This window comes from Bos javanicus, chromosome 2 (genome assembly GCF_032452875.1).
Source record: "Bos javanicus breed banteng chromosome 2, ARS-OSU_banteng_1.0, whole genome shotgun sequence".
NCBI lineage: Eukaryota > Metazoa > Chordata > Mammalia > Artiodactyla > Bovidae > Bos > Bos javanicus.
The window spans coordinates 122,258,044-122,268,257 of record NC_083869.1 but is presented as its reverse complement, the minus strand read 5'-3'; the positions used below and the strand labels follow the sequence as shown (position 1 = coordinate 122,268,257).

General features: G+C 42.7%; 2 protein-coding genes across 4 annotated transcripts in view; one reads left to right on the top strand and one right to left on the bottom strand.

Annotated features, from left to right (window-relative positions):
• The first annotated feature begins 57 nt into the window (after positions 1-57).
• ZCCHC17 (zinc finger CCHC-type containing 17) overlaps positions 58-10,214 on the top strand; it is a 52,198-nt gene continuing 42,041 nt past the window's right edge. The window contains exons 1-3 of one of the 3 annotated variants that reach the window (XM_061389870.1): positions 62-165; positions 8,844-8,944; positions 9,145-9,265. In XM_061389870.1, coding sequence (XP_061245854.1) covers positions 9,200-9,265 — 66 coding nt within the window. In that variant the 5' untranslated portion in view covers positions 62-165; positions 8,844-8,944; positions 9,145-9,199. Of the gene's footprint in view, positions 172-8,843; positions 8,945-9,144; positions 9,266-10,214 lie in introns of all 3 variants that reach the window. The other 2 variants (XM_061389884.1, XM_061389876.1) reach the window with 2 other exon arrangements.
• Positions 4,719-5,223, bottom strand: LOC133231523 (large ribosomal subunit protein uL14). The gene has a single exon (XM_061389917.1). The coding sequence runs from the start codon at positions 5,204-5,206 to the stop codon at positions 4,784-4,786; it is 423 nt and encodes a 140-aa protein (XP_061245901.1). The 5' UTR covers positions 5,207-5,223; the 3' UTR covers positions 4,719-4,783.

Here is a 10,214-nt window from a genome sequence, read left to right as displayed (position 1 = left end):
TGTTATTGGCCAGTTCTTTCTGACATCACTGGAGTACGAATTCAGGATTGGTGGATGGAGCTGGAGTCCCGCCTAGGCGCGCTGTGTCTTGTGGGTGGACGCTCACTGACTGGGTTTTGGTGTTTCGCGCAATGCTGCGAGGGGAAGACCAGAAGCTGACAACGAGTAAGTGTAAGGAAGGTCGGGGGGCGGGTGGCTGTGGGATCTGGAGGCGGCGCCTCCGTTGTGTGGTCTGAGGCTGGCTCTTCTCAGCTGCAGGCAAAGGGGGGCCCCGTGTTCCCAGCTCTGGTGTGTAGTATCCTGGGTTCCAAGCCTAAGAGACGCGGGTTCGATCCCTGGGTGGGGAAGATCCTCTGCGGAAGTGCATGGCAACCCACTCCAGTGTTTTTGCCTGGAGAGTCTCACGGACAGAGGAGTCTGGCGGGCTACAGTCCACGGCGTCGCAGAGTCAGACACGACTGAAGCGACTTAGCACATAGCCTGGGTTCCCTTTCTAGCCTGGAGCAGAGTTTTGGGAGCCTCTGCACCAGCCTGGGGCCCTCAATGGCTGACTTCTTCAACAGTGCCTTCCGTGCAGAGCTCTGGCCCAGGCGGATCCCAGGGAGAAAAGGCCCATCTCCTGGCCTCCATCAGGGCCCTCTCTGACTGAAGAGGCGGACTTGTCACTGCCATGATTCCGCAGCCTTTACTAGCGCCTCCTCAGTGCCCCTCATAAAGATAGAGATGAAGGAAATGTCCGACTCTTGGCCTCCAGAGTACAATTTTGTTGAGAAATTCGGACTCAGACCTATGAACTAGGCCTTCTTCTCAGTCGTCCAACTAATATTTATAATACAGAGCACTGGGGAGACATTGTGAACCAAACATGGTCCCTGACTTCAGAGCTTTAAGTCTGGGATTGGGGGGAAATAAATGCTCACCAGTGATCTCACTAGGAAATGGGAAGTACGGAAGTGTGTGCTACCTAGGAGAGGTACGTGGTGTTATGGGTGCCTGAATAAACAGGAACGCTTCTCTGAGGAAAATATGCCTGAACTGATAGCCTCGGGGAAGAATTATAATTAGTTGGGTGAAGGGAGGAAGGCAGAATGTTCCATCTAGAACAGCATGTGCAGAAGTCCTGTGGCAAATGCGAGGAAAATGAGTAAAAGGCACAAAGAGGCCGTTGTGGCCAGCACAGAGAGTGAAGGGGAGTGTGGTACAAGATGAAGCTGGAGGCGGGTAGAGGCCAGACTTTGTAGCTTTTACTTTAAGATTAATGGGCAATCACAGGGTTGTGTGTGTGTGTGTGTGTGTGTGTTTGCTGGGTGGAGGGGGTGGTGGCTTGGGGAAGGCAGCTTGATGCCTCAGGTTTAGTAGTATGAATAGATGCAGAAAGAGCACTTTGTTGAGAGTTGCTGGCAGTGAAGACTGGGGTATTGGTGGAACTGAGAGCCAGAGATTTCCTGGACTCCTTTGCACCTAAGATGAAAATTGAATTTAGAAGTGAGAGGAGGAGGGTGAAAGGTGTCCCGTTTTGCTGGTAAATAAAGCAGAGGCTTTTTGGTTTTGTGAGTTTCTGTAGTGAGAGCCATAACTTTATTATCATCGTAAAAACTGTTGTTTTGTGGGTTAGGAGTTGTTCCTGGGAAGTTCTACCAATACTTCTTATACCCGTTCCAGTGATTTTGTAGGTCACATAATACCTGGCAGTAAATCCCTTTCTGCTTAACCTAGTTAGAATGGGTTCTGATATCTGCTGCACTCCATCAGGGTAGAGGTGCTGCTGGTTAGGTGAGTTATAAAGACAGAATTAAAGGGAAGTTAGGCTGTTGTTTGAATGATGGACTATGGAATCTAAGCTGGATAAGGAGGATTGAAGAAAAAGGAGAAGGCTGATAGATAGATTGGAAGAAAATAGTGGCTTAGCAATAAAGATTCTGCCTGCCAATGTAGGAGATGCAGGTTCCATCCCTGGATTGGGAAGATCCCCTTGAAGGAGGAAATGGCAACCCACTTTGGACTGTATAGTCCATGGAGTTGCAAAGAGTCAGACACAATTGAGTGACTTTAACTTTCAGTATTCTTACTGGGATAATCCCATGGAAAGAGAAACCTGGTGGGCTGTAGTCCTTGGGGTTGCAGAGAGTTGAACACAACTGAGTATGCAGGCATGCATGCTTATGAGGTCAACAAACAGTATTCTCTGCTAGAGGACTTCCATTTATCACTAAAGGTCTACTCAGTTGTCACCATTTCAACTTTTAAACTTCCTTGTTTCCCCCAGGCCCTTCTTCTCTTTCTTGTTTTCTTAATAATTTGAACCTAATCACTTTTTTGAAGCACTGATCATACTGCATTGTAATTGTCACCATTATCCTTACATGACTAGGAAGTTTCTGAGGACAGAGATGGTGATGAAAAGGATGGTTTAGTAGCAAGTATGTGTGTCTCTTGGCACGGCCTAAGGTTTGTGTCTTTCAAGCTATGAATTTGGGGGCTTCCCTGGTGGTTCAGGTGGTAAAGAATCCACCTGCAATGCAGGAGACCTAGGTTAGATCCCTGGGTCGGGAAGATTCCCTAAAGAAGGAAATGGCAACCCTCTCCAGTATTCTTGCACGGAGAATGCCATTGACAGAGAACCCTGGCAGGCTACAGTTTACAGGGGTCACAAAGAGTCAGATAGGACTGAGTGACTTATGCTAGCTATGAATTTTGGACAAGTTACTTCATTCCTTTAAAACAGAGAACCTACTTTGTCGAATTGTTATAAGGATTGAAAGGAGGTTTATGAAGTGCCTAACACAGAGCCTGACATATAAACATCAATGAAGGTGCTGAATTGATAAATTAACTAACAATTTAAAATCAAGTAAAATTAAGTACGTCAGTAATTCAGTTGACAGTTAAGCCTTTCTATGTGCTCCATACTGTGGTAAGCACTGACGATTTGAAGGATATGATGATGTGCAAGACAAGGGCATGCTTAGAAGAATTTCACAATCTAGAAAAAAAAAGAAAAAAAAATTAGTAAATAGGATTTGAATCCCATCTCCATCATTCATGGTTTTGTAATCTTGAGCCAGATCAGTAAGGCGACACATGAAATGAAGTTCCAAAGTGGCCATATAGTATCTTTCCAATTTAATATTCTATGAACTTCTTATTGCTTGAGAGATAGGAGAAGAGGATGTGGTTATTTTTTTCCCCAATTGCAGGCACATGGAAAAAAAGCCTGAAAAGTTAACAAAATTATGGAGGTACAGTACAAAAAACACTTTTTAATGAATCACTTGCAAGTTGCTGACTGTTGCCCCATCACCCATGAATTAGTTTTCCTACAGACAAGGACATTCTATTGTATAACTATAATATAACTTCTAAAATCAGAAAATTCGCCTTACGTAACTACCTCTAACCCTCATGCCCTGCTCTTCCATCCTTGGGCACTGACTTCCCGTTGGATTACCCCAATGTGCAGACATACTCATCATCCTGCTTCTCCCTGCACTGGGTTGCTCTTCTTCGCAAATTTCCTCTTCACCCAGCATAGGCTCTAACTTCACTCTGGGCTACCGTTCCCCTGCTACACCTCCCATTCCCATTTCCATTCCCACACTGTATTTTTCTTGCTGCCCTTTGTTTTGGGAAGGAGGTGGCGAATAACTGGGTCCCTATTGCTTCCTTATTTATTATAGTTGTTTAAAGCAGTCAATGAAACAATTAAGGGAGATTTTCTGTCTTTAGAACTATTGCAAGGCAACTCCAAATGGTGTACCTCAATCCTTGTCAATTTAATAGCTCTTTTAAGTCCACAGATTTGGTCTTATTATCTATCTCAATGTTTTATAAACTTTTTAAAAGCAACAGAAATGTTTTTTTCCAAATTAAATGTTACATAAAAGCTTGATAGGTAAACCAGATCAAAGCAGAATATACTGTTAAAAGTAGGCCCCATCCTATAAACCGCCCCCCACTCCCATAACACATCCCAAAGCTGGGAGGGCAATAGGAATCAGCAATAATCGAGTGTTTAGGACTTCCCTGGTAGTCCACTGATTAAGAATTTGCCTGTTGATGCAGGGAACATGGGTTCTATCCCTGGTCTGGGAACTTAAATTCCTGAATGCTGTGGGGCAGCTAAGCCTAGCACCCTAGGGCTGGTCTTCCACAATAGAAAAGCCACCACAGCGAGAAGCCTCTGCCACAGCTAAAGCAAGCCCGGACCCAGCAGGGATGACCCAGTCATAAATTAAATAAATAAAACATTTTTTTGTTTTTTAAAAAAAGATGATCAACATCTACTTAGTTACTGGGGCGAGGCTCCTTGCTTCCCAACTGCTGGGGTGGGACCTCTCCTAACTCTGATTTTTTTTTTGCTTGTGCTCCCTCATCTTTAGTATGGAGACTCTCTTTTGGTTGGTTGGCCTAGGCCCTACTTTTTTGAGGCCCCTAGATATCTCAGAACAGACTTTTTAAAGATGAACTTGAGTTATTGAGAAGCTTCTCGGTAACTACCATGCCTCCTTAGGTAGATTTTTCCCTAGGTATTTTATTATTTTTGATGCGATTGTAAAGGGAATTGTTTCCTTAATTTCTCTTTCTGATCCTTCATTGTTAGTGTATAGACATACAACAGATTTCTGTATATTAGTTTGTATTTATATTAATTTTGTATCCTTCAACTTGACCAGATTCATTGATGAGCTCTAGTAAGTTTTCTGGTAGTGTTTTCGGGATTTTCTTTTTTTTTTTTTTTTTGGGAGCAAATAATTTTTATTTTTTTTACAAATACACCAAAGAATCATGCAATGCTGCCAGCGTTGGATGCAATCCTGGGCCACAAGTCTGCACATTCCTTTGCAACTGGTCCTGTGATGGCGGAACCTTTCATCTCGCCTTTATTGTTTACTATGACCCCTGCATTATCTTCAAAGTAAAGAAACACACCATCTTTTCTCCGGTATGACTTTCGTTGTCGAATTACCACCGCTGGATGTACCTTCTTTCTGAGCTCTGGTTTGCCTTTCTTGACTGTGGCCATCACCATGTCACCCACACCAGCAGCAGGAAGTCTATTCAATCGTCCCTTGATCCCCTTCACAGAGATGATATATAGATTTTTGGCTCCTGTGTTGTCAGCACAGTTAATCACGGCTCCAACCGGAAGACCCAAGGAAATCCGGAATTTCGCACCAGAGGACCCACCACGTCCTCGCTTCGACATCTTGAAGGCCGGAAAGGGCGGGATTTTCTATGTATAGTATCATGTCATCTGCAAACAGCGACAGGTCTACTTCTTTTCCAGTTTGGATTCCTTTTGAATAACCATTATAAAACCCTAGGTTTCTGCAGAATATAATTTGAAAAAAATCTTTGTAAGCCTGTTACTGTTGTATAATAAGATTTCTCTCAAAAATGCATCCCAGTTTCCTGCTTGAAGAATTTCATAGGGTTTCTCAAGCTACTGTTCTAAAAAAGGAGCAAATAGGAGAGCTTTAAACTTAGCTGTTCATACTCTTATCACGGCAAAAATCTGTCAAAAATAACTTAAGATTGTATAGCTCTTTCTGTGACTTTTGTTTAGAGAAGAACAGTTGATAGAATAGGTTGTTTGAATTTAATTTAGATGTCCTAGCTGCTGATGCCTGTATGGAGTCTGTACCTCAGTACTGCCCCAAGAGTTGAAGGGATAATTGAGGTGTCTTCATAGAGTCATTGGCCTCAGGTTAATAACTTTTGTTTTAGGATATGAGGTGAGGAAGCTGGGCAGAGGGAAGGGAAGGACTAGAGATGAGACTGCATAGCTTGGAAATTGGAAGAGGCAGGATCCAATCAGGCTGTGATGCTTAAATGTAAGCTGTTTATCAGCCATTTCTCAAGAACTGACAAATCAGTAATAAAACTCACCTCTGGCTGACCTAAACAAAAAAGGGCAAGTTTATTATAAAGGACATGAGTTGTCTTATGGAATTCAAGGACAGGCGTGTTCCTGGGTATTGGAATGTTTTAGAACTAGGGTTTGGAAGGCTGACAGAATATTCTTTCATTTTTAAGTGAGACCGTTCAGTTAATGGATGGTCATTGTAAATCAGGAAGAGTTTCCAAAAGAAGGACCTGAAGTAATCATCTGAAAGTATGGGGGTGTGCTCAGGGTTCAGGAGAAGACGAAGTAACTTGCTTATGAAAACTCAAGGAAAATAGTTTCAGGTCTTAATGTATCAGTTCAGTTGCTCTGCTGCTGCTACTGCTAAGTCGCTTCAGTCGTGTCGGACTCTGTGCGACCCCATAGACGGCAGCCCACCAGGCTCTGCCGTCCCTGGGATTCTCCAGGCAAGAACACTGGAGTGGGTTGCCATTTCCTTCTCCATTGCATGAAAGTGAAAGTGAAGTTGCTCAGTCGAGACCGACTCATAGCGACCCCATGGAATGCAGCCTACCAGGCTCCTCCATCTATGGGATTTTCTAGGCAAGAGTACTGGAGTGGCTTGCCATTGCCTTCTCCGGTTCAGCCGCTCAGTCGTGTCCAACTCTTTGCAACCCCGTGCACCGCAGCATGCCAGGCCTCCCTGTCCATCACCAACTCCTGGAGTCCACCCAAACCCATGTCCATTAAGTCAATGATGCCATTCAACCATCCCATCCTCCGTCGTCCCCTTCTCCTCCTGCCCTCAATCTTTCCCAGCATCAGGGTCTTTTCAGATGAGTCAGCTCTTCGCATCAGGTGGCCAAAGTATTGGAGTTTCAGCTTCAACATCAGTCCTACCAATGAACACCCAGGACTGATGTCCTTTAGTATGGACTGGTTGGATCTCCTTGCAGTCCAAGGGACTCTCAGGAGTCTTCTCCAACACCGAAGTTCTAAAGCATCAATTCTTTGGTGCTCAGCTTTCTTCACAGTCCAACTCTCACATCCATACATGATCACTGGAAAAACCATAGCCTTGACTAGACGGACCTTTGTTGACAAAGTAATGTCTCTGCTTTTTAATATGCTGTCTAGGTTGATCATAACTTTCCTTGCAAGGAGTAAGCGTCTTTTAATTTCATGGCTGCAATCACCATCTGTAGTGATTTTGGAGCCCAGAAAAAGTCTGGCACTGTTTCCACTGTTTCCCCATCTATTTCCCATGAAGTGATGGGACCGGATGCCACGATCTTAGTTCTCTCAGTGTTGAGCTTTAAGCCAACTTTTTCACTTTCCTCTTTCACTTTCATCAAGAGGCTCTTTAGTTCTTCTTTGCTTTCTGCCATAAGGGTGATGTCATCTGCATAACTGAGGTTATTGATATTTCTCCCGGCAATCTTAATGTATAGGGAGTTACAAAGAATCAGACACTCTTATGAGGCCAACAAACAGTATTCTCTGCTAGAGGACTTCCATTTATTCTTAAAGTTCTACTCACTTGTCACCTTTTAAACTTTCAAATGTCCTTGTTTCCCCCAGGCTCTCTTCTCTTTGTTTTCTTAATGAGTAAGTGAGTGAAATTACTCAGTCGTGTCCAAGTCTTTGTGGCCTCTTTGTTTTCTTAATACTTTGAACCTAATCACTTGGTTTTTTTTTAAAGCACTGATCATACTGTATTGTGGGCTTCTTAGATGGTGCAAGTGGTGAAGAACCTCCTCGCCAATGCAGGAGACCTAAGAGACGCGAGTTCGATCCCTGGGTTGGGAATATCCCCAGGAGGAGGACATGGCAGTCCATTCTAGTATTCTTGCCTGGAGAATCCCATGGACAGAGGAGCCTGGTGGGCTATAGTCCATGGGGTCTCAAAGAGTCCGACTTACCATTGAAGCAACTTAGCACAGCACACGGCACAGCAGCGAATTATCCTGAAAGAGCCATGGTTAAGAGCCACTAGGTTGCTGGTTTCTTCTCTGTTTGAAACCAGAAAGCTGAGCAAGAGTACCTCTAAGGTCTCTTCCAACTTCAGAGTTCTGAGACTTGATACTCTGGCAGCATCAGTATCACCCGGGGAGCTTGTTAGAAATGCCCTTTCTTGGGCACCACCCTAGACCTACTGAATTGCAATCTGCATTTTAACATGATTCATAAATAATTAAATAAGTTCAGTGCATCCAGCAATGGGATTATTATATAGGCATTTTAAAAAGATGTGTGTATTTGTGTATGAATTATTAAAATATAGAAGAAAATGGCTACTAATTAAGATTAATTAATGGTTTCATGATTCCATTAAAAAACCCACTTGTAGATATAAAAAGTCTGAAAGGATATAAATCAGGCTGAATTAAAGATGATTTTCTTTTCTTCATTATTAATGTGTTATATGAACTTTTAAAATGAGCATGCATGTTTTTAATTTCATTAGGGAAAAAAAGTAAGCTATACTCTCTTTTTGAAGTCATTTCAGTGCCTAGTGTCATTTTTAAAAGGGCTCTCCAGGTGGTACCGTGGTAAGGAATCTGCCTGTCAATGCAAGAGACACAGGTTTGATCCCTGGGTCGAGAAGATCCCTTGGAGTAAGAAATGGCAACCTGTTCCAGTATTCTTGCCTGGAAAATTCCATGGGCAAGGAGCCTGGTGGGCTACAGCCCATGAGGTCACAAAGAGTCGGACACAACTGAATGACTGAGCACAGCACAGCATCATTGTTAAAAGCATGGACTGTGATGTCAGGCAAAATTTAACTCCACCATTTTCTGGGTTTTTGACATAGACCTATTAAGTTGACCTCTGGAAGCCTCGGTTATCTCATTCATGTATATGATAATTAATTGAACCTACATCTTGAAAATTTTGAGGATTAAATGAGATATTGGATGTGCACAGAGCCTGAACATAGTAAGTGCTTGATAAATGTTAGCTCTTATTACTATTATTATTCCTTTTTTTTTTACAGGTCCATTCATTGCTTCCCTCCCCCACCAAAAGCCTTCGTTTGGCAAAAGAATAGCAGTAATAACAATTAAAAAACAAAAAACAATAGGCTAATTGCCTTGGGTAAGTATCAAATTGAAAAGGAGTAAGATCAAGGTTTCCAAAACTCCTCATAATTACAGTGGACAAAAGAGGTTTGAATAAAAGTACATGGTGTTAACTCCAATGATATTATTCTGTAGGGAGAACGTGTAGATCAGCAACACTTTTTTGTTTATACGGATATGTCTCTAATTGTTGCTTGTTTTATTTCTTTGTGACAGAACACTTCAATTAGCTTTAGCAGAAGAGAAATGGAGGAACCATAGAGCATTAAGGATGAATTCAGGAAGACCCGAGACCATGGAGAACTTGCCTGCTCTCTATACTATTTTCCAAGGAGAGGTATATTCTTTTGTCTTTGAAATCCTACCATTTACATTAAGCATAAATTAAGGGTGAAAAGCTGCGGGGTTTGGAGTTCCTGAATACTTGAGAATGCCTTGAATGTTACAGTTTAAATGGGGAGTACTAGTAGAACATCTGACTCCCACATGTACCTCCTCTAAGCTCCAGACTTCTAACTGCAGACTTGACACATCTTCATTGGATACCTCATAGCATCTCTGATTTAAGGGATTTTTTTTTTTTTTTTTTGGTCATGCTTCATGGCTTGTGGAATCGCCGTTCCTCAACTAGGGATTGAGCCTGGGCCACTGCAGTGAAAGCCTGGAATGCTAACCACTAGACTAACGGGAACTCCCTCTAATTTATGTTTTAAACTGAATTTTTTATTTTCTCAAGAAATCTGTTCTTTCATTTTTCCCGTCTCAGCAAAAGCACCCATTATTCATTCAGGTACCCATGCTAGAAATCCAGGCAACATCCTTGATTTCTTTACTTGATTTGATCTTTTTTTCCCTCTCTCTCCAGTCTTTAGCAAGTCCTATCTTTCTACCTCCCAAATATGTCTCTGGTGTCTATACGGACATCTTATGGCACCCCATTAGTTTAAGTTTTCCATCTCTTCCTAGCCCTTCCTGGGTTCTCTACTTCTTTTGTACTTCCCTTCCAATCTGTTTTTCCACATTGTAACCAGAATAACGTTTTATTTATTTAGTTGGCCACAATGCACAGCTCACAGGATCATAATTCCCCGACAAGGGATTGAACCTGAGCCCTTGGGAGTGAAAGCCTAGAGTCCTAACCACTGGACCACCAGGAAATTGCCCAGAATGTCATTTTAAAAACAGATTGGACCAAGCTGCTTTCTTGAAGCTCTTCTTGGTTTCTCACTACAGTTGAATATGTCCAAATTTGTTTTTATGACCCTTAGCCAACTTGGCTTCTGCTT

What these genes read in the sequence shown, in the direction of transcription:
- LOC133231523 (XM_061389917.1), bottom strand. Translation starts at nt 5,206, where the DNA reads ATGTCGAAGCGAGGACGTGGTGGGTCCTCTGGTGCGAAATTCCGGATT.